General features: G+C 40.2%; 1 protein-coding gene across 2 annotated transcripts in view; it reads left to right on the forward strand.

Annotated features, from left to right (window-relative positions):
• The window catches only part of jade2 (jade family PHD finger 2), a 237,396-nt gene that overhangs the window by 189,759 nt on the left and 24,251 nt on the right, over window positions 1-23,386 (forward strand). Inside the window, exons 11-12 of one of the 2 annotated variants that reach the window (XM_012922018.3) lie at window positions 3,414-3,531; window positions 19,272-19,403. In XM_012922018.3, coding sequence (XP_012777472.1) covers window positions 3,414-3,531; window positions 19,272-19,403 — 250 coding nt within the window. The remainder of the gene's footprint in view (window positions 1-3,413; window positions 3,532-19,271; window positions 19,404-23,386) is intronic. The other variant, XM_004561763.3, reaches the window with a different exon arrangement.

Raw genomic sequence — 23,386 nt, forward strand, 5'->3', positions numbered from 1 at the left:
TGTGTTGTATTTAAACAGCTTTAACCTGGTACTCGAATGTACATTTAAAGTCAATAAAATCATCATATATAATTCCCTATATAGTTATATGTTGTCAGTACCAACAATGGCAGTAACTCTAGCATAATAGCATTATTATCACTTTGGCCTTGAAGGAGAGGTCATAGGTCAGATGTGATATTTTAAATCTTTATATAGTTTTTTCTGTATGTTGACAATATGTAGCACATAGTTTCTAAGTTTTTTTTTAAATCAGTTTTCATCCAATAAATCATTAAGTTGACCTTAAAGACCTCTGTGGAAATGAGTCGAATTTGAATGGATTGTGAACATGACCCCACTCCACACCCCTGCAAAGTTTGATCAGAATTCCAAACTTTTCGAGTTATCGTGTTTACAGACATAATAATGACACAGACACGCTCACAAATGCTAACAAAACCATAACCTCCATGGCAGAGGTAATGATGGACCGTGAATTGTTTGAAAATGACCTTGTAACCCTTCCCTGGAGAGCAACAATGGCTGCTCTAATCACTGCTGACGTTTTTCCTCCTTGGCATTGTGTTAACCCACACAGGCTTTACTTTTCAGTCGTGCTAGTTTTGGTACTAATGTGCATCAAGATAAGAATGAAGATCAATAGAAAATGAATTTAAGAAAAGATAAGCCAACTTAAAATTTAAACACTTGTTTCTGTTTTATGTTTGGCGGATTTTTAAATCAAAAGCCTCAGAAGGAAAAGTAAGAACACGGGTCCAGTGATCTATAATGAGATGTAAAGTACTTTGTAGCTGGATAACTCGGTTCATAACTAGAAATTTGCCTTTGCTCTCTCACTGAAATGACTGTGGAGCAAATGTTTGTTCAGATGCGCTGGACATTTTCTCTTCTCATCATCTTACTCCTTTTCCCCTTTGAAACATACTGCTGGAGCATACACAGGCTCTGTCATCATTTTATCTGCAGATAGATTTATTGGTTAGCATTTAATAACTAAAGCTTTTTATGTATGTCTATATCTTTGAATCATATTTATGTACCTGTCTTTCTCAATGTATCCATCTCTTTCTGCCCGTTAGTCTAATTCTCAGCTATTTCATTTGCTTTCTTCTTCATCTTTTTTTTTAATGTCTTGCCAATACGAAACAGTAACACATGCATTTACAACCACAGATTTTCTTTGAACATCCATATGCGCATGACATAAACATGCATGCTCGCACATCCATCTTCCAGCTCAGCGCAGACACTAATGCGGTCATATACCGCTTGCAGGGCCATATGATAGTAATTTGGCAGAATGAAGGAGCACGAGGGCTCAGCTGGAGTTTGGGTTCGAGTGGAAGAAGATCGAGTTTGTTGGCAGGAAACAGGATGCCGCCTTTTGACTCTGTGACCGTGTCAGAAGCGGAGGGATGCACTATAAACCTCTGATATTATGACATGTATCATTTAAACCTCATGATTCTTTTGAAATGTGAATCTCTTTAGTTTCACGAAACACTAACAGACAGTTATTGATACTCACAGAGCAACTTTAATGTTTGCTGGAGGCCATTTTCGGTCCATCTGATGGCTGTAATTCTAATGTGTACATTTGACTTTCCTCTAGTTTGGTGGTTTTGTCTGCATTGTGTTGCGTTTGCTGGCTTTAATTTTTGCTTCTCGAAGTGTTGCTTGACCAAACAGCACAGGTAGAATCACAATAACATTCATCTGACGCATGTTTGCTTTGCTTTGTCTCATATTCGCAACTACTGTAACTAACATAGCAGTTCTTTTGACGTGGTCTCGACCCAGTTGTGTCAAAATCAGTTCAGAGTTTACTTTGGGTAATGTAGAGAAGCAAACACTGGTGAGTTTGGAAATGGAGATCTTATAACTTAGCTGTATATCATCGCTTTTGCAGAGTCTCAGTGGTCTGTGATCACTCTGATTAGTTAACATTTGTTGCTTGTAAGAATAACGCAATATTGGAAAAAGAGAAGGGTCTGTATAAATGATGAAAGTAGCTTATGCTTGTTTTATATATATATAAGTGGCAATGTTCTAATAGCAAGCATAAACATAAAGTATACAAAGGTTATATAATACCAGCTACCTGTATGAACCAACTGTTGCACAAAAGCCAGATGAGAGCACTGCTAACATGGTTACATTGACACATAAAACAAGAGCCTGAAATCATTAACTAATACTTAATACACGCTTTTTATAACCTCTGTGTTTCTTATTAGGATTAGCCCGGCTTCCATAGCTCGCCTACAGCTGGTGCAAAAAGCACCAATCGATTTTTAACTAGCACAAGCAAGCGAGGGCACATTACTTCAATTCTGACTTCCCTTTACTGGCTTGCAGTTTGTTTGCAAATCCATTTAACTTTTTTTTTTTTTTTTGCTTGTTTGTTTGTTTTGTTTTTATGGTTTTATGTATTGCAAATAGGAACAATTTGCGGCTGCAGCTCCAAAACAGTGGAAAGTTTTGCCATTGCACATGAGACGAGCTCCTTCATCTTTAAATCTTTTTTAAAAACGCTCTTTTATTTCCTGACTTTCGATTTAGTGTCATTTGTTTACTATGAATTTTATGTTCCTCTTTTATGTGCATTCATTATTACCTTCTACAGCTTGTATGCGTCCCTAGAACTTTTACTCTCTGGGCTGTTTTTGTCTTATAGGTTTGGTTTTGTTGTTTGGTCAGACCTGTTTTTCTTTAAATGCTTTATAAAGAAAGTGATATAATAATGGAAATGGGGGGCTAGCGCCTGTACCAGCTGTCGTGGGGTATTTCAAGCAATAATTTGAAACATCTCACAGGTTTTCTGGTCTGATGCGTCCTAGTTAGTGGCTCATTCTTCCTTCATTTTGTGGTTTAATGGTGGGCCCCAAACCATTAAAAAGAAGAAGAAATTTGTATTTTTGACAAAAATAAAAAATTCACCTTAGCTATTTGACTTTTTTAATAACCTAATGACTGTTCAGATATTCAAAATCATGCCTATGTCTAGGATGTCGACATGCTTGGGCTGTCATGTGTTCTGCAGGTGCTGTTGTCATATGAATACACTTATAGCTTATTAGTGCTTAATAGCATGCCATTATTATAAAGTGTTGCCTATTTTAAATTTCATTGGCATTTCCTTGTACTGTTCACAAGTCAGTTCACTATTAAACAATTTACTTAACACAAATATTATATAAAATAATGTGCAAATAATAATTAATTTGTAGCACCAATCATGCAGGTCTGCTGCCATTAGCCAGGTTGTGCTCGAGCACTCGTACTTCCTTGTCATCCAAGTCATCTTGTTTTTGGTTTTTTTGGCTGATCTTTTCACTGCATCATGATAAATTATGTTGCCCGTGCACAAGCCTCTAGTTATAGCTACTGCTCCTCTTCCTGTGTTTCAGGTGCGCAACCTGTGCTACATGGTGACACGGAGGGAGAAAATGAAACACACCCTCTGTGACCTCCAGGAGAAGATCTTCCACCTTCAGATACAACTGCTGGAAGAGGACATGGCTGGAGGTAAGGGTGAGACAAAATGTGAGCATGCGTCTCCACTCATCTAATTGCAGCCATCTAAACTTACCAATATAAAAAGCCTGTTACCTTTCACCCACTCGAGCTCTGCAGCCAATGCCGCCAACACGTACTCTATCCTTCCACCACCCCCCCTTTCCCCCCAAAAAAAGTACAATTTGGAAAGCTCAAGTGTATAACAGTTACATCCAAGCCCTTGCTGCCTGAGTGTGGTGGGTGGATAGTTTTGGAAATGGCATGTCATCATTTTTGCACAGTAGGCCACACTTGACACATGCACAGCAAAGAACACTGGAATAATAGTTCAGCCAGATATTGTGACACCGACCATCCACATAAATGGAGCTCGATTTTCTATCCACTCTACACAGATGACTGACCTTGGTGCATTTTGTGCAGATGCTTTGTGATGGAGAGCAGGAAGGATGAAGAAGGCTGCTTGAGTTGTTCCTGCTGTGGTGGTCAGATAACTGCTCACAGTGAGATTTACTGTCCTAGTGAAACATCCAGGTTAAATGGAGTCTATTTCTTTATATATTTGTATTCTCCTCACAGTTCCCCACTTGCTATCTTCATCTAGAATTGTGGGTTTTTGTCTCTGTGGGTTGTGGAAATATTAGAATTTCACCTGGAAATGAGTCCTTGGTAGAAGCATCACAGATTATTATACGCTGATTGATCCTTAGTGTAACTATTCCAGACCCAGACTGAGGCCTTCACAGCTTGTGACGCCATTGGTAGAAATTGTGCAGTATGAATATTCGTATTTATAAAGTACCATTTCTCTTGGGTAGACCTGTACAGTTTTTGATGGTATAAAACAGGGAGGTTGAATTGTTGATGCATTTTGGTCTGTTTCAGATGTTTGTGTCTTATAATCCAGTGGTTCTAAAACTGCAGGGGGATAGAGCCACTGAAGGTGGCGCTTGGACAACCAGGAAAAAATCTGGATTAAAACAAAGTCCGTGTAGATTCAAGTCCCACAACCAGCCAGCCATCTTGGAATGAATTTGGACAGTTATTTTGAAGCCCATGTCTAAATAAATGGAGAGAGACTCATAACTTCAATTTCATGGGTCACGGAGAAATAAAATCTGCTTCTGAAATTTTATTTTATTTATGTTTAAAAGGCACACAACCACAGTGGCATTTAAATCAAACAAGACTTAAGTGTAGACTTTCAGCTTTATTTCAAGGAGTCAATAGAAATATTACAATAACTGTTGAGGAATTACAGCAACTTGTAAACATACCCCCAATTTCCAGCAGGTCAAAGGTGATTGAACGCTTGACAATTAAGTAGTTTCATGGGGATGGCTGCTCTGTACTCACCCAAAGGCTGCAAAACCAATCAGACAGCACTTCACAGTACAAATGGATACTGGCTCAAAGCATACTGCAAAAGCAACCCGAGAGTTTCTCAAGGCAAAGAAACTGGATTTTCTTCAATGGCCAAGTCAGCCACCTGATCTCAGCCCAACAGAGCAGCTTTTCACTTACTAAAGGCAAAACTGAAGGCAGAGAACAAGCAAAGCAACTGAAGGCAGTTGCAGTAAAAGCCTGGCAGAGCATCTCAGGCAGGGAGGAAACAGCATTTGGTGATGTCCACGTGCTCTAGACTTCAGGCAGTCATTGACAACAATTTCATCCAAGTATTTAAAATTAGATTTAAAATTACTGAGCATCTGTAAAATGGGAGGCCGTGTATAAAAAGGACTCCAATTCCTAAACCGTAAATGCAATACTTTTGCTAAACTGCTGATCCTTTTTCATTATTAATGATAAAAACGGAGTGATGTAGGGCTGGAACACTTTTCTGAAGTGGGGCATGACTTCAAACATTTGATGACCTCTGATGTAATCCTTCAAGACATGTTGAGATCAGCGCTGTCTGGATGTGCTACCATTTGTTGCAGGAAACCCTGTTCTTGTTGTTACTGCACATCACTCTAGTTTTGAGGTTGTTCTCGTGCTGAAGCCTCCTCGATAGCACTTGATATGATGTATAAGACAGAACCTTAGTGACAGTTATCACTACAAACAGAGATTTGTAGTGGGTTAAATAGTTATAGAACAAAAACAGTCATTTAAATTGGTCATATTTGTTGCTATATTGCCATCCTGCTGGAAATTCTGATCTTGTTTTGTTTAGGTTTTTTTATATTGATGATGTTTTAAGAATAGTTGTTAAGAAATTACAGCGATCCGCATCTTTGTTGCTAAAAGGAAGCTTTTCAGTTCGAGGAGTCGTGACCTGCAGCTGTCATGGCGATGACAGTGAAAGCTTGTTGTCATGGTAATACCACTAACGTCTTGCTGGCATGGTAATGATAGTGAACTTCTGTCAGCCTGCTCCTGTGGCTGTGTGTGTGTGTATGTGTGTAGTTGGAGTGTTGAGTTTGCAGTGCTCTTCGTTCCCGAAGAAGACTACACACACATTTACGCACTCAAGTAAATCAAATGCGAACACTTTCACTCTCTCTGTTTCTCCGTAACACACTCCCAAAGGCACACACGCACACACACACCTACACACACAGACACACACACACGCAGTGCAGAGCTCCTGACTCAGCAGATTGCTGCCATCAGGTACCAGGAGCTGTGCTGCTGGCACTAAACAGCCATATCTATTCACACTGCCACAGGAGTTAGATTAGAGAGAATAGTTGGGGTGTGTGTGTGTGTGTGTGTGTGTGTGTGTGTGTGTGTGTGTGTGTGTGTGTGTGTGTGTGTGTGTGTGTGTGTGTGTGTGTGTGTGTGTGTGTGTGTCAGGGAAAAAGAGAGAGCACCAGAGAATGAAGGATGAGGTTGTCTGCTGTAATGATTTGTCGTGTCTCTCAGCATCTTTTCCTTTTAGTATTTTCCACTCTCCATTTCTCTTTATCCTCTTCTTTAATTATTTTTTCTCCTCCATCTGTTTCCCTCGCTCCTTCTCTCATTTGCAGTCTCCTCTAAGGCTCGTATCTTCCTCGTCTGTCTCTTTCAGTTATGTTATTTTGGTTGTCTCATCTGACATCCTGTTTTAGTCAGTCCATCAGTTGTATCGGTCTGGCTTTCTTCCATTTAGACTGATTTCATGGCATTAAAGGTAGGGCTGCTAGATTATGACAGAAATTATCATTATGATGACTTTGGTCAATAACTGTAAGACTGGTTATTTAATATTGTCATTTATGTAGTCACACAGGAAATCTTTTTGAATTGTAAAAATAAAAAATAAAAATACAGATGACTAAGTAGAGAACAAGTGTCAGTTTCTTACCGTGGAGTAGAAACTGACTTTGTTGGCATAAGGAGAGAGGAGACTGTGAGGCGGTGGTAGCCATGCAGAGAGTAATAAAGAAGCCTTCAGGTGAGCAAGCGCAACCATTAGTGATCCTTCAGCAGGTTCACCTGTTGAAACCTTTTACAATGTCTGGACAGACTGGGCAGACCGTAGGCCACCTCCTTCTGGCACCTTGGTTCCATCTGCACTTAAAGACTAATCAACAACATTTAAGGCTTCAGGTGCCAAGGTAACCCTTATTTAGCACCATTTCATATGACAGCTGTATCCTTAGTTCTCATTGGTAGCTGCTTCATTCACTACTCTGCGAATTAAGAAAAATCTAGTTTCACCATTGACTCTGTGTTGCTGGAAATTGCTTCCACTGTAACCGTCAGTGAACTTAGGCTGCAAGAGAAATTTAAAAGACTTATGTTAAGTCGTTATTGATCATGTTCAGTGGGCTCGTATCTTCGGCCAAATCACATGTGATTGCTTGTGTGTCTTTGTAAAATGGGTGAATACGCTGAATACACAAAAACGATGTACAGGCTCGTTTTTTGTGAACATCTTGAGTTGATGTTGGACGATTCACGTTGGGAACCATAGCACTGTTTTTCTTGGCCTTCATGCATTCCTTATACTGGAGTTTGTAGTTTTCAGGCACTATCTGACTGCCATGGTTACAGTCATATTCAGTTGGAGCAATTTGGGGTTCAGTATTTTGCCCAAGGAAGTTCAGGAATGTGGACTGTCCAACACTCATTCTAGGCTGCGCACAAAGCGTTTACAACTATAAGAATCAGGTTTTTCAGATACCCTTAGTTTCCCTTCCATAAACTGCACCACTCTTACTCCCTTTATGGGCTTGTTTCCAGCTTCTTTAACTCACCTAAAACAGATCCACTACCCTCTGTCCGCCTGTCTGTCTCTCATAGTACTTCATCTGTCATCCATGCTCTGTCTGCCATTCTGCATGCCTGTCTGTCATGTCGGGGGCTGCCCGCGTCATGCTTTGTGAGTGCTAGCATGGTTTCAGCAAGGCGGAAAGGCATGCGGGTGATATCCCAAGTGGTCTCCCATCGAGACAGAGAAGCTACACAATGCTGAATGCATAAAGCAGAAAACTGCATTTTGTAGCAAGAAGCACAGAAAGTAAATAAAAACTAATTGAGACGAACTGTGTGCAGAATATGAAATGGGGAGATTCCCCAAGCCTTTACATGTTTACAAAACGGATGGTCAAGAGTTTTTGTCATTGCTAAATTTTAAAGTATACGCACAAAATAATTCAAATTTTAACTTGTTCCGCGTGAGGGATGTGAATTAGCTCTCTCCTTCTGTGGCCTCACTTTAATGATTGGTTTCTGGGCTCAACTGCTTGCTTCATTTGTATTTTCATTATATTCTGGATAGGTCCAAAATACAATGGGTACCTACAGTTACACTTTTAGATATTTTAAATGGGGGTAAAAGACTTTCTTGTAAGAATTAATGACATTAGATACTTTGATGTCATTTTAATTTTACACCAGTGATTAGAAGCAGAGAATTTCTAACAGCAGCTGTCTGACAGCAGTCAGTCAGCTACCACAATCAGCACAAATGTACAGTTTCTGATAAGCTTTTGTTTTGATTTTAACTTTGCTCCCAGTCTCTTGTAGTAATCAGTTGAAGACTGATGCCATCAAGCGTGTATGTCCTCTTGCAAATTAGGAAAACTAATACATGGCCATGCTGAAGTGTTGTCAAGCCTGTTCTTGCTGTTAGCTGTGAAATTAAACGACAGGTTTCGTTGAAGGTAGGTGCAGAAAGGAAAACGCAGTCCATTTTCCATTTTGCATGAATGCTAAAAGGTCATTTGAACTCATTTTTGGGTTGCTGGTAGACAACATGATGGCATCGTAACATCTAATATAGATAAAAACCTTCAGGGGCACACGTTGTAACCGTGTGCCACGTTTGCCTCTTCAAGTCCTAATTGTGTAGGAGGTGTTGGCAGCCAAAGAAACAAACACACACTCACAAACAGGGATTTTGCATATTGTAGTAAGAAGCTGTCAATTTATGGTCAAAACTAGGATATGGGAATTGTTTTATTTCAATTCTGACACAATTAATATTATATGTGGGCTTTTTGTCAAGAAGCGGGTGAAAATTATTTTAGCAGTTAAGCTCCTTTCCTTTTCATTGAGGACTATCTGTAGGTGTGCTGTAGGGACAGTGGCTGTAGTGCAGTGTAGTAAGTGAACACGCTCTGGTTAAGCCAAGGTAACATGTTCTTTTTAGGTTTTGAAAAAGCTTGACTACTTTAAAGAAAGCCGTAAAAGAAACTCATATCACACTTAAACCTCCTCTTCTCTTGTCAGGCCTTTAGAATAACAGTATTTCTTCCTTGTAACTACTAAAGCTGGAGCTGGAGTCAGGTTTCCTTATTAATTTTGTGCTGGTTTAAGTTTTATCTATCGCTTACCAGCCTGCATTGCTCATTCTTATGCGTTTTTTTGTAATTTGTCAATGTAACAAATTGTTGTACAGCACTATGCGGGTAATATTTTTTGCCTTTAGTGGACACACCTGCAAAAACAGCTCCAGTTATAATCCCCATTGTAGGTAGGACTTCTTGAAAAGTGCATACACATGCTCTCACGCAGCATTATTATTATGCAGATAGTGCACTGCATTTATATTCTGGCTCAAACCCAACCGTGACAAGCTGACAGCGGTTAGTATTGGCCTCTCTGATCTGCTTTCAGCAAGTGTGTGTGTGTTTATGTGTGTAGGAGTGCGAGGAAGACAGAGAAAATAAGGACAGAGGAAGACGAGGATGGGAAGGGACAAGAAGGTAATGGGATGAAAGAAGTAGTGGAAGAAGAGAGGGAAGCTGAAGTAGCTACAATGAGAGAGAAATAGCAAAAGGATGGAACAAAAGGTGGCGAGAGGGAGGAAAAGACAGTAGGGGAGGGGAGGAAGTGGGAAAAAACTTTCTCACATTGCACTAATGAGCTCAGGTAAGAAATGGGACACAGTGGCTACACACATACATAGACGCTGCAGTTCAGTGCGCCTAGAAAGAGGGAAAATTAATCATACACTTCAAAAAGACAAATCCCCCGGTGCTGTTGCACCTTCTAAACAAGAAAGGGAAGGAGGTTTTCAGGGAGGGAGTAATACTGTGGAGATTGAGAAAAAGCAAACAGCAGAACGTATAAAAAAAAAAAGTTTAAAAAAGAAAGCCCAGATCTGACAAAAACATGTTTAAAAAAAAAGGTCTCTTGTGCTGATGGTTGGATTTGTGGAGAGATTACAACCTGCAGGGAGGAAGTTTCCACACATTCAAGCAGAGCCTGCAGGCGTCCTTTAAAACCCACAGACTAGTTTTTTCTCCTATTGCATGCTGTAGAACATATAAAAGAACAAGATAAGATTAGGAAAGGGGGGGGTGTTGGAAACGGTCGCTGGGAGATCAGAGGATAAGATGGTGCTTCTGTCAAAACAAAGAAAGAAATTATAATTTAGAAGCTGTGTGAAGAAGCGTTCCCTCTGGGAGCTCCCTCAAAGATCCCCCGGCGTTAATGGCCTCTGCAGTTTCAGCAACAGCCATAAAATAAATTGGAAAAACGGGGGAGAGTGTCGAGGAGATGTACCTGCGCTGTTTTACAGAAATGGGGGGAAAAAAAGTTTCACGCAGTCATACATAACTCCTACAACCTTCACACCAGCGTCAAGTGGTTTTACAGACCCACCGTCCTTGGAATTCACATGGATAAAGATTTAGACAAATTTCCTAAATGTATCTTTAAGAGGGAAAAGTGGAAGACGAAGATGCATGCACTCACCAAGTGTACATTACTGTTTATTAGGGCATACAAAGACTAGCTATCAGGTCACATGTATTGCTCCAAACATGGCTTTTCCCCAGCCTCCTTTGTCTTCATGGTCTTGATTTTTACCACAGTGCTGACTGGAAAAAAATTTTTTAAAATGGGCAGACTTTCCAGGAAATTTCCAGGAATTAAATGATACCAATAACAGGTCGTCTCTGTTTAAACAACAGAGGTTTATAACACCAGCTGGCTCCCCCAGTGATTTAAGTCTGTCCTGTTTAAAGACCAAATTATTTGAATGCGTGTTTCAGTTTCTGAGTTGCTTTAGATTCGGGTAATAGATGTTTGCCAGCAATCCAAGTTCTATTTAAACATTTCTTTGCTTTCTGACAAGTCGTAGTGCACCTTACAGGGCACCGAGAACTGCAGCGGTAAAGAGGTACTGTGTAAATTTGCCCTGCCAGCAGTGTAATCTCAATAAATTTACTTCCCTCTGTAGGTAAGTCAGGTTTAAATAGCTGATATTTGAGGCTCCAAGGTAAGCTTTTGATTTACTCATTTCTGTTGTGGAGCAGCGAATTCAAGAAAATCTTTTTTTACTCATCTGGCACATTTAATGCAAAACCTGATGTTGAGACAGGAAGGATGCCAGCTTTGTTTTTGGTGCAGATACAGGCGAAGTAAGGAAGCACATAGTCGTAGATGCTATCTTCTCGAAAGGAGTCTAGCACCGATAAGAACCGCGTATCACAGCAGACGTCTGAATGAAAAGAGCCTCTGTGTTTCCTTTGAGGAACAATAAAACAGTGAAAAGTGGAGGAGTGGAAACATTATGGCAGAGAGAAGTGTAAAAAATTTCATAATTTAACAAAAAAGCTAACCACTTTCCCTCTTTATTTCAAAATTTTTCGTTGGTTGGTTCAGTTCGTCTAAAATTTTAATTCTGCCATAAAGACGACTTTTAATGACCTCCCCTGTTTCTTTAATTACAAGTTTTGATACATCAGAATATATCAGTAAAGATGAGATTTGACAACCAATTGAATAGGTTCACTAACTTCACTAGAAACCCCTCTGTTCATAAAAGAGAAACAAGAGTTACCTGTAGTAGGCATCCAAATGGGAAAGAGTTAAGGCTCTAAAAGGTTTTCCACACCATTAACCTCCAATAACTTTAACAGTTTTCACTTTATATAACTTTTCAAATCGAATATTTCCAAGTATCCTCCTGTCTTTGAGGATGTCCAACACACGCCTGCGTGTAAGACCTTTTTGTGTTTATTGCTGACTGTTTTTATAGCATCACCATCCCTTTGAAAATGTGAATATTCCTAAATAAAAATGGAAAGATTTTTAGTCCACATAAACACACAGTACAACCAAATACTCTGCCTTTTTTCTTAACATTTGGCGTTGTGCTCTTACTGAACTAAGCTTTCACACTCGTCTCTCTGGACACACACAGAGGTCGTCTCAGTGTGAAATCGCTCTCTGGTCTCTCTCAGCTCCATTCATGCATGTCCTGCTCCTCCATGCTAAAGTAACCATGAGGACAGCCTGCTGGTGGCAATGACAACCACACACACAAGTAACACACACGCCTTTAAAAAGGTCTATTCTGGATGTTACAGAGCATCTATGATATAATACTGTGTGTATTTTTTGATATAAGATCAAATTTGATATAAGATCAAATTGAGCGCTCAGCTACATTGAATCATTCAGCCCATCATTTGGCCTGACCCCTTTGGTCCTTACTAAATAAATATCTCAGCAGCTTCTGGATGATAAAAGACTCTGTAGAGACGTGCCCTGAGCTTTCCTCTAACTCCTCCATGAATTTGACATTTGTGGTTCTGAGTGAAATACCTGAACAACTATTGAACAGGGCGCAAAAGACATTCAATCCAGATGAAAAGTCTCACTCAGGGTAAAATGTAACAAACCTGATATCAATTATGTTTCATGTAGACCCAAAAAATGTTTAAAAAACACCTTATTAAGTTTACTTTATGACCAAGTTTCTAATAAATGACTCCATAGTGTGTTTATATGTGTATTGCTTATGAACTCCTACAGCATTCTCATACAGATGTATGGGATAAATAGCATTATTATGATTAATAAATAAGTATTTCTTATCTTAACACAAAGCTCGGTGCACTGTCATGTTTACCAACCAGCTTTAATGGTTGTTTCTTCCTTTATTTAAAAAAAAAAAATCAGTCTTTTGTTTTGTTTTGCTTTGTTTTTTGCAGATTTTCACAGAAAATGTATTTTTTTAATAAAAACGAGGAGACTGGTTTTAAACTGGTTTTAACGAGGAATTAAACTTTGTTCCATTTCCTGCTGCGAACTGCACAACAAGGGTCATCTGGTGGTAAAAAATAAAAAAAACAACAGCTGCTGCTAATAAAAAGTCAAAAGAAGAAAAGAGAAATGTGCTCGCAAAAGAGCTGCTGCTCATTATGCGGCACATAAAAATAATTAAAAGCGATAAATTGGGCTTTTCTGTGTTTTTAATTTTCACATTACAATTTTTTTTTAAATCCAGTAAATTATTTGCTGTACTGTTTAGACACTCGCTGTAGTTTTCAGATAATCTATTTCGACCGTTTCACCCTTTTTAAAACCTCGCTATGATCTCGCAGCTGCCACCTGCTGTACTGGTGCATGCATGCGCACACAAGCATGTATATATAAACATGATGCACAGCAGCAGGAGAGTCAGTGAGCCGTGCAGTCAGGACTCTGTTTGTGTAAACAGCGAGAGCCTGTTACAACAAGACATTCCAACATTAAGGGCTCCCCATGTTATACAATGGGAGGGAGAGATGGAGATCATCGCTGTGCTGTATATGCGAGGCTCACTGAAGTATGACTGCATGGGTCTGCGCCGTTTCCTGGCCTGCTGTGTGTGCAGACATGTGTGTGGAGTGTGCATGTGTTTGTCATTATCTGGTAAACGTAGAACTCGGCAATCCTCTTTCTGTTCAGTTATGGCATCACAAATAATGGGCCTGAAATGATTAGCCAGTTATGAAAACATTTTGATAATCCATTAATCATTAGGGTTGGTTTTTTGTACCGAGCAAAAACACTATCCATTATCTAACTCCAGCTCTGATTGTTACACACAGAATATCTTGAAGGTTTGGGTGGACAAAACAACCAATAATAATATCTCACATTTGGGCAAATTTGCAACAGTTTTTCTTAGGTAATATTCTGACTACCAATTAAAAGAGACAATGATAAACCAATAATTAGTTTCAGCCCTAATTGAATTACTCTCAGTATAAGAAAACATATTTTATTGTAATGTATTATTACACCATATTTTTTATGTAAAATCACCGGAAAAACCAACAAGCACCTACACAGCTTTTCACTTGTTACATTTTTAGTTATTGTTGAATGAGCCCCTGAACCCTTATTTATCTATTTATGGACCTTGGTGCAACTCCTGCATTCGTCCACAGTCTGAAACGAGCCGTTTTAGATCCGTTTAAGACAGCCTTGTCCTTATTGGCTGTCCCCCACAAGCACAAGGTTTGAATAACAAGTGGGTGGAGCTTCTGTGGTCACAGCTAGGGATGTGCAACCATATTGGGGAAATCCCTTCTCTATGTCATCATACAGACCCAAGAGTAGAGGAAAACTATTGGACATTCTGCTCATGTTTAATATAAACATCCATCATAGTGACAGTATACAGTATCTAGGCAAGTAAAGAAAAACATGTTAGGTGAACCAAGTGCCCCTCTGACCCTTTTTAGGAAGCAGTTACCTTAAAACAGAAGACTGACCCTTCAGTGTCTTATTTATTAAACACAGAGCTTCTCACTAAATAATACTTGAATGTTTTTGTTATTATGCACCCGTGACATTATCTTCTTAATTCTCTGAGGTCTAAGTCATTACCAGTGATAATCCAGCCCTGACCCTAACTGTGGGCAATTAGCACAAAAGCATTTTTGTTTTTTATTTCACTGTTCTTACAGGTTTGGGCAATAAAGGACCAAAGAAAAGAATCACCTGCCTTACTTGCATTAAAATCTACTTCTTTTTTTCCATATGATCCATTTTGGCTCTTAAATTTAAGGTAGAGTTACCACCCAAGGTAAATAACAAAGGATTTTTACATATGTGTTAAATGTTGTAAATGCCCCATCTTTTTATTTGTCTCTATCATGGCTGGCACCGCATATGAAACACTGGATTGCATTGTGTCTGTGAAGGTTCTCAGTCATCCAGGTCATCGTAGTCAAAGGAACTTGCAAAGAAAAGCGTCTGGACTTCTTTAAGTTGCTTGAAGACGTTTCACCTCTCATCTGAGAAGCTTCTTCAGTTCTAAGGTCAAATGGTGGGGAGTCCCAGATATAACCTAGTGGGAGTGACCCCCCACAGAGGGACAAAAGGACCCCCTGATGATCCTCTAATCGCCTGAGCCAAGGTGTGAAACTGGGTGTGGGTCCCAATCAGCCAGAGTTTCGGGTGAGCTCATTGTGAAACCTGGCCCCACCTTATCATGCGAATTCCTGAGGTCAGATGGCCCAGGATGTGAGTGGGCGTTAAGGCGTCTGGGAAGGGATCTCAAAACTGGATTATAGATGGCAGAGAGTTGGTGTCGTAAACCCCCGCCTCTGTTCAAAGATGGTCGCTCACAGGGGACATAGATGGCTTCTTTCACTCCTCTTTCAAACCATCTGTCCTCTCTGTCCAAAATGTGAACATTGGCATCCTCGAAAGAATGTCCTTTGTTCTTAAGATGCAGATGGACTGCTGAGTCTTGTCAGACAAAAACTGGTTCACCCGAAAGACAAAACGCCAAAACACAGACTTAACAATGTGGTGTATGCTGTACAGTGCAGCGAGGAATGCCCAGACCTCTACATTGGAGAGACCAAACAGCCACTTCACAAGCGCATGGCACAACACAGAAGAGCCACCTCCACAGGACAAGACTCAGCAGTCCATCTGCATCTTAAGGTCAAAGGTCACTCTTTCGAGGATGCCAATGTTCACATTTTGGACAGAGAGGACAGATGGTTTGAAAGAGGAGTGAAAGAAGCCATCTATGTCCACTGTGAGCGACCATCTTTGAACAGAGGCGGGGGTTTACGACACCAACTCTGCCATCTATAATCCAGTTTTGAGATCCCTTCCCAGACGCCTTAACGCCCACTCACATCCTGGGCCATCTGACCTCAGGAATTCGCATGATAAGGTGGGGCCAGGTTTCACAATGAACACACCCGAAACTCTGGCTGATTGGGACCCACGCCCAGTTTCACACCTTGGCTCAGGCGATTAGAGGATCATCAGGGGGTCCTTTTGTCCCTCTGTGGGGGGTCACTCCCACTAGGTTTACATCTGGGACTCTCCACCATTTGACCTTAGAACTGAAGAAGCTTCTCGGATGAGAGGTGAAACGTCTTCAAGCAACTTAAAGAAGTCCAGACGCTTTTCTTTGCAAGCTCCTTTGACTGGATTGGCCACCTACGGGTTACACTGTAGGCTCTGCAAAGATTCACTAAAGAAGTCTAAATCAGACATTACACCTGAAAGGGTTAATAAATTGCATTAATAGTTTAGTAGGAATCGTGATATTGTGCCTCACTGAGGATCTTTTTTTTTTTGTTTTGTGCATTGTCATTACAAAGAACTAGGCTTCACTTCTTTCTGTAAGAAACATCTATGTCTTCCACACTTTTCAACCAAGAATCAATTTTACCTGATGTTTGCCTGAGTAAATGCGACTGGGCTTGTTGCCTCTGCCTTCTGTGAGGATTTATGGCAGTTGGCAGTTTGCAGCAGCTGACTGAAACTACACTGGAAATGAGAATATTGAATATAAAACTTGATTTATCTTTTATTTAGCTCACTTTTTTATTTATCTTCCAGGATTCGTGTTTGACTGATATTTTTGTTAACGTTAAACTTACCCCATGCGGGACTTCACAGAACCCCTGGCAGTACCACCATTTGACAAGCACTGCATTAGACAGTATTACAGTATCTTTCACGGTGTGTACTTATCAGTGTTTCTTGTGTTTCCTGCCACGCTCCCTGCTGAAGGGAGTGAGCGAGGTCTCCTAGAGCGAGAGGACAGCTCCCAGCAGGGAGGCGCTCTGCAGGGCTCTGTTACATGCCATAAAGTGTGTGTGTCAGCATGCTCGCAGGCCTTGAAGACTGATACACAACTGATGCATGTGCTTTTTGCACACATAAAATGTGTCTAAATGGTGGGCTAGGCTGTTAGGGAGACTGAAGAACACACACTGCAATTCTGAACAATCCTAAATAAAATGATAGTTGACAGAGACCCCCCTGCTGTCCACATCAACCCAGAGGCATTTTGCTTATCGGCAATATCTTGACAATATAAGAATACAAAACGGCTTTTTAACCTGAATCCACTCACGTAGATAACCCCATGACTAGACTTTGTTTTAACTTTTAGGTTAACTGAGGTAACATCCATCAAGGCCACATGGGTCCACATGGACAGCCTTACCCTGAAACTTCAACTGGAATACTAAACAACCTTTACAACAAGCATTAACATGCGCCACAGTCAGCTGCGGTTTATCAGAGTAGAGCAGAAGTGAAAATGAGCTGCTGAAGATGAACTGTGGCTCCAAACCACTAAACCTCATTAGAAGGGGAGTCACATTTGGCCAAGCTGATAAAAAGGTGTAAACCTGTCACCAGGTCTCATAATAACGCTGTCAAATACAGCAATAAAAACGTGTTACTATAGCTGCATGGCAGTAAAACCGATTAGCAGTGAAGGTTTCTGTTTGGGCTGTTTTGTGCACTCACTAACCACCTAGGTACATCTGTTCAACTGCTCGTTAACACTAACATGTAATCAGCCATTCACACGGCAGCGCCGCAGTGCATTTACACATCTAAACATGGTAAAGAACCGCTGAAATTGACACCACGCATAAAAATAGGAAAGAAAGGTCATTTAAGTGGCTTTAAACATGCCATGACTGTTGGAGCTGGTCTGAGTATTTCAGACGAGCAACAACTGCATATCAGTAACTGCTGATACGCTGGGATTTTTCCATACAGTCATCTTTAGGATTTACAAATCTTAAAAAAAAGATATCCAGCAAACAGGAGTTCTGTGGGGTAAAAAGCTAGGGGAGACTACTTCGAGCTGATAAGAAATTACCTTTTACCAAGGTATGCAGATGACCATCTCTCAACACAAAGATGTGGTCTTCTGCTGCTGTAGCCCATCGGCGGCAGAAGACCACACTGGGAGGCTACAGTTGACAAAGGCTCGTTAAAATTAGACAATAGAAGAAAATATTGCCAAGTCTGATGGCATTAAGATGGTAGCGTTAGAAGTTAGTTTAATTAGCATGAAATCCTGCCTTGCGTCACACAGTTAACCACGATTACACACGGTTTTGGGCATCCTAGTACCAACTTGTTAAAATTCCACAACCCACCTGAGTGTTGGGTTGACCTCATGGCTGCTTTCGATCAAAACGTGCGCCATTCACAAAGTTCAGATCATCTAAAACTAGTTTCTTAAAGATGACATTGAGTTAACCGTACTCAAATGGCCTCCACAGTTATCAGTCAAATAGAGCACCTTATGAATGCGGGGTAACGAGAGATTTGCATCGATGTGCAATGACAAATCTGCAGCAACTGTGTGATGGGATGTTGGAATGTTTCCAGCAGAAATGATTAATTAAGGTAGTTCTGAAGGCTAAAGTTGGCCCAATGCGTTAGTAACAAGATATACCTAATAAAGTGTCCAGTGAGTTTAGTTAGGGAGCTACTGTGTCTGAGGAAGGGCATGCCTGTCTAAACTATCAGTAAATCACTGGTCCCTGAATGGTTGTAGGGAGTTTCCGCTTGTTTTAGTTGTCCTTTCAGGATCAAACTTCTATCATTTTTTGTTCAGTCTCAAAAAACAGAATTTTTGGTGTGCAGGCGGCTGTTTTCTCTCGAAAAGCTCTGCTTTCTTAGCACCAAACAGCAGAAAGACGCTATCAGCAGCTACCTCAAACACAGTGGAGCTTTATGGAGCTTAAGAGCTTCGTATTTCCCAGAAGAGTCAGTAGAGACCAAAAACAGCAAAAAGAGAGAGAATATTTGAGTTATGTCTGACATTACTGAATGATAATATTGCTCTTTGAAGGCTACTTTTCTTAAACGGTGAGGGCAAAATGTACTTCTCAAAGGCCTGTTTTACACTCTGCCAAACTTTTCCCAATATAACATTTTCTGGTGTTTTTTTTTTCTTCCTTCAGAAATTATTCGTCTCATAAACTACAAGGAGCTCCCTCTGTAAAACTAATTTTCCTTGAGATTGAAATAATATTGGTGTCATGCAGTAATTTTTAAATTATATAAAACAAAGAAATACAGCTTTCTTTTTTTATTCTTATCAATTGTTCAAATAAGGACAAACATGCTCTTAATTATGTATCTTTTTGCACTATTTTCTCCAACTTGAAACTTCGCTTTCTTACTCAAACTGCACCTGAAAAGAAGACATTCCCCAAGCTCAGTGACACTTTTTGGTTAAATCAAGATTAAATTGAATAAATCAACTAAATCCCTAAAATGGGCCTGTCTTCTGTGTCTCCTTGCAGAGAAAACCCAGAAGGGAGAAAAGAGGAAGCAGAATGGAGTGAAGGATAAAGGGAAGGAGAGAAGGAAGAATAGTCCTGAGAAGAAAAAGGAGAGATGGAAGTCAGAGAACGGCTCCATGCTTAAAGAGCTAGGTACATTGTGTGTGCGTGGGTGGGTGGCTGCGTTTCCTGCAGTGTTTGCAGTTTTTCCAAACTACACGTCATAGGCTGAACCTGTGTGTGTCTGTGTGTGTGTTTGTGCATTTGTATAAGAAGGTGCCCACAGTTTTGTAGCCTTGATGCTTGATATACAATCCCTTAGTGCAAAACACCAAGACCTTACAAAAACTGAAAATCTAAGGATTTTACAGTTACACTTTGCCCTATAAACACACTATTAGATGATTTTGTCTTGAATAAATTATTTATCCGCTAATAATCAGTTTTTATACTGCCACTTTAGCATCCTCTCCACACTCTGTGTGTGTGCTATTTTGCCTTTTTTAAAATTTTCTTTTACAATCTTCATGCCTCCATCACGCCTTTTCCGTGATAGCTGCTGATCAGCTGGCAGGTCCGATGGCAAAATCTTTAATAGAAGCTGACAGCAGGTCTAATATGATCTATCAATCTCTGGGCAGCGTTACGTCACTCACAGAGAGAGAGGGAGAGATTAAGAAGCACAGTGTGGTGTAGGGATACACGACGACTGTTTTTTAAAATCATGTCAAGTAGAGTTTTAGTTATAGAAAAACTAGAAGGACTAGTTATGGTCAGACTGGGAAATGTGGAAATCTGTATGTATAAGCTTACAGACCCTAACAAATCAGATATTTATCATTTATTTGAGAAGTAAGTTTTGGTTGTTGTTGTTTTTTACTGAAACTTCGGAATTTCAGGATGTCCCAAAGAACATTGTCTTAATTTTTTAACAATTTAAACACTTGAAACATGTAAACGTTGCCACCTCACAGTAAAAGGCTTCTGGTTTTGAATCCACCGGCCAGTACAACCTAAACAGCCCTTCCTTAGTGTGTGTAAATATGCAGGTTGGTGTATGTAGGTTGGTACATAATGAGTCCACTTAATTTTTTAGTCTCTTACAATGGGGATCTGTATATACAAATGGTGGCTTAGGAATTACTAAGCAATTAATGCAAAATTGCTACAAATGTCAGGATATTTGGTGATTCTAAGTGATTCATAGGTGTAAATGTAATCGTGCATGATTGTCAGTGTCTATGTTGGCTCTGTGACAAACTGGTGACCCTTCCAATGATGTACCACACCTGTCACCAAGGGACAGCTGGGATAGACTGCAGCTTCACCGTGAGCTTGATTTAGACAAACAGTTAAAAAAATGGATGGATGGATGGCAAAAGACAGAAAACAATTCCACAGATAGAATTAAAAAAAGGCCAATCATCAAGACTTTAAGTGGTGCTGTAAAAAGAAGGTTTAAAACTGTTGACATCTACGGTGGGAGTCTTTAACTCTTTGCATCAGCTGTAAATTCAGGTTACGTACATTTTTCAAAGCCATTAAAGAGCAACTTGCATCACTTGGCAAAATGTAAAAAAACTAAATAAAGTAGGAAAAAATAGACCCAGAAATGATGGTAAAACTAAAAAGAGTAAACAGCTTCAGTGTGACAGGAGGCCTTTCATCGTTGGGATAAAGATGGAAGATAACGGCTGGCTGCCGTGTCAGATGATCCATCCCTCATATGTGGCTGATTTTTGCAGCCACCTATGATGCTCAGAAGATGGATATTATATGGAAATTGAGCAAGCGGCTTATACAGATTTTTTTTCTCCTAACATTGACAATTTATAGAGATATTTCGAGCGCACAGCGAGTCGAAGCGAGTGAGAAGATAAAAGCTCAGTGACTCACTCGAGGACAGTTGAGAGACGTTTGATGGACACGCTGGCGGCTCTGGTGATTGAATCTGGAGCTTTTAAGTTGTCAACACAAGACAAGCCACCTGCCTGACTATTGAGGTGCAAATTAACATTTCAATGCGCTGACATGCATATAAAAGTCAAAAAAGATACTCTACTCTAAAACAGTTTGTCCATCACTAAGCAGCAAGAGAAGGTTTTATTTCTTCTGAGTAGGAGAGACAGGCTTAGCTTCGAGGAGGCTATGAGTCAGTGTATAACTGTCGTGTGTGTGTGTGTGTGTGTGTGTGTGTGTGTGTGTGTGTGTGTGTGTGTGTGTGTGTGTGTGTGTGTATTTCTTAGGAAATAATCCAGGTTCTTGTTAGCCCCAGTAGAAATATGTTGATTGATGTGTTAAATCAGGGGTGCAGACACCAAAGCCTCTCTGTTCAGAAACATGGGAGCTTCATATTTTAAGCTGAGTATTTACCCATCTGTTCACGTCCATCTATTATCATGGCTCGCTTTTAAAAGTTGGCACAAACGACTGCAGCATTTCTGCTGCGCTGCTAAAGTCACATTTCCTGACATTTTGAAAACATCATCAGGTTACTTTTCTCAATGCTGCGTCTTCATGGGACAGTAGCACTGTGACAGTTTGATGAGAGCTGGTGCTGTCAGAGCACGCCGTCCGAATCAAACGCAGAGTTTCCTCCTGTTTCAGGTTTTGTCTTTCAAATTATCGCTTTTATCTCGGAAACGTTTTGCTCCAGAATTCCATAACTCTCAGAAGCCATTTGAAAAAGGTGACAACCATGCATGTTGAATGGTCTTAACATGACAAAATCAAATAAGAGGAAAAGCCTCTTGGCTTAAAATATATATGTGGAATCCTTTGTGTCGATAGTGATTATTATTGAATGGACTGGGGGGGGGGTTTGTATGCCAACACCTTTAACCACTCCTATGAGCAAATTACTTGTTTTTCACACATGCACTGCAGCTCTGAAGTTTTCTAGAGTAGACATTACCTGATGGAGATGCATGTCAGAACATATACTTTAGACTTCAGAGGGAGACAAAGTTACAGATGATTTGGAAATGTGCAGAGGAGGGATAGTGAATATAGTAGATAAAGGATGCTGGACATGGAGATACCAGGCAGGAAGAAAAGAGGAAGACTGCAGAGAAGATTCATGGATGTGGTGAAGCAGGACTTGCAGAGGGTTGGCGTGACAGAGAAGATGCTGAGGATAGGGTGAGATGGAGGTAGATGAACTTCTCACAGTGAGTGAGTGGATTACACATCCTTCCTTCTGCAGACTCTTCTCAGGCAGAAGCCTCACTTACACCCAACTGTTTCCAGCAGTAATACAGCTGACACAAACCTTCTTCTGATGTGTGCTACATTTGAAAAGAGGGGAACATCAGACGGCGACTTGATTCTGCCAAGATCGCCTGGAGTTCATGTGTGAAAATGGCTTAGTTTTATTATTTAAACTGCACCATATTGTCATTCTTTCCACTCACCAGTGCCCGGAAAGTGGATTTGCAGTTGTTGACAAATACACTTGTAAACACAAATGTCAACTACCTTGAAGGGTGCTATAAACCATTCTGCAAATATTTATATAGTGCTTATAAATAGGAAGACTTGAGTAAAGTGTTTCCAGAGAAACGAAAAGACCTCAATTTCAGGGGAAAAAAGACACATCAATAAAGTCTTTTTTTTTTTTTAAATTGTGTAAGAAAAGAAAAAAAATTAACACGCAAAAAGTGAACACACGAGTTCTGACATCCTATATGTTTGCGTGGGTGTCTAGAAACAAAAACAAAGTCTTCTGTATCTTCAGGCCACCCCTAAAAACAAGCTGCTGTGCTCTAAATAGCTTCTATATGTAGGACATCAAGTAGGTGGTTTCGTAGCCTTATGTAACCCTTGTTTTTGTGTACCCATATCTAAAGATTTGTGAATATTGCTGCATTCCATAAAAAGCTGTAGGCTGCTCAGACAGTCACTGTACCTGATTAATATCTGAGAGCCTAAATGAAAATGAGTTCTAATTAGACGACTAATTGTGCGCTCTAATTTGTCGTCCTTTCATCTGAGTTTTTACGTGCCCGAAAGCAACTCGCGTAGGGGACGGATAGGCACGGGTCTGTGTACGACGGCCAAGACACGCGAAACGCATTAAAAAAATACATAAACGGGAGATCTCAGCACGCTGGCAGCGGCACTAAAGCAACACGTAA

Source organism: Maylandia zebra, linkage group LG10, assembly GCF_041146795.1.
Source record: "Maylandia zebra isolate NMK-2024a linkage group LG10, Mzebra_GT3a, whole genome shotgun sequence".
NCBI classification, from domain to species: domain Eukaryota; kingdom Metazoa; phylum Chordata; class Actinopteri; order Cichliformes; family Cichlidae; genus Maylandia; species Maylandia zebra.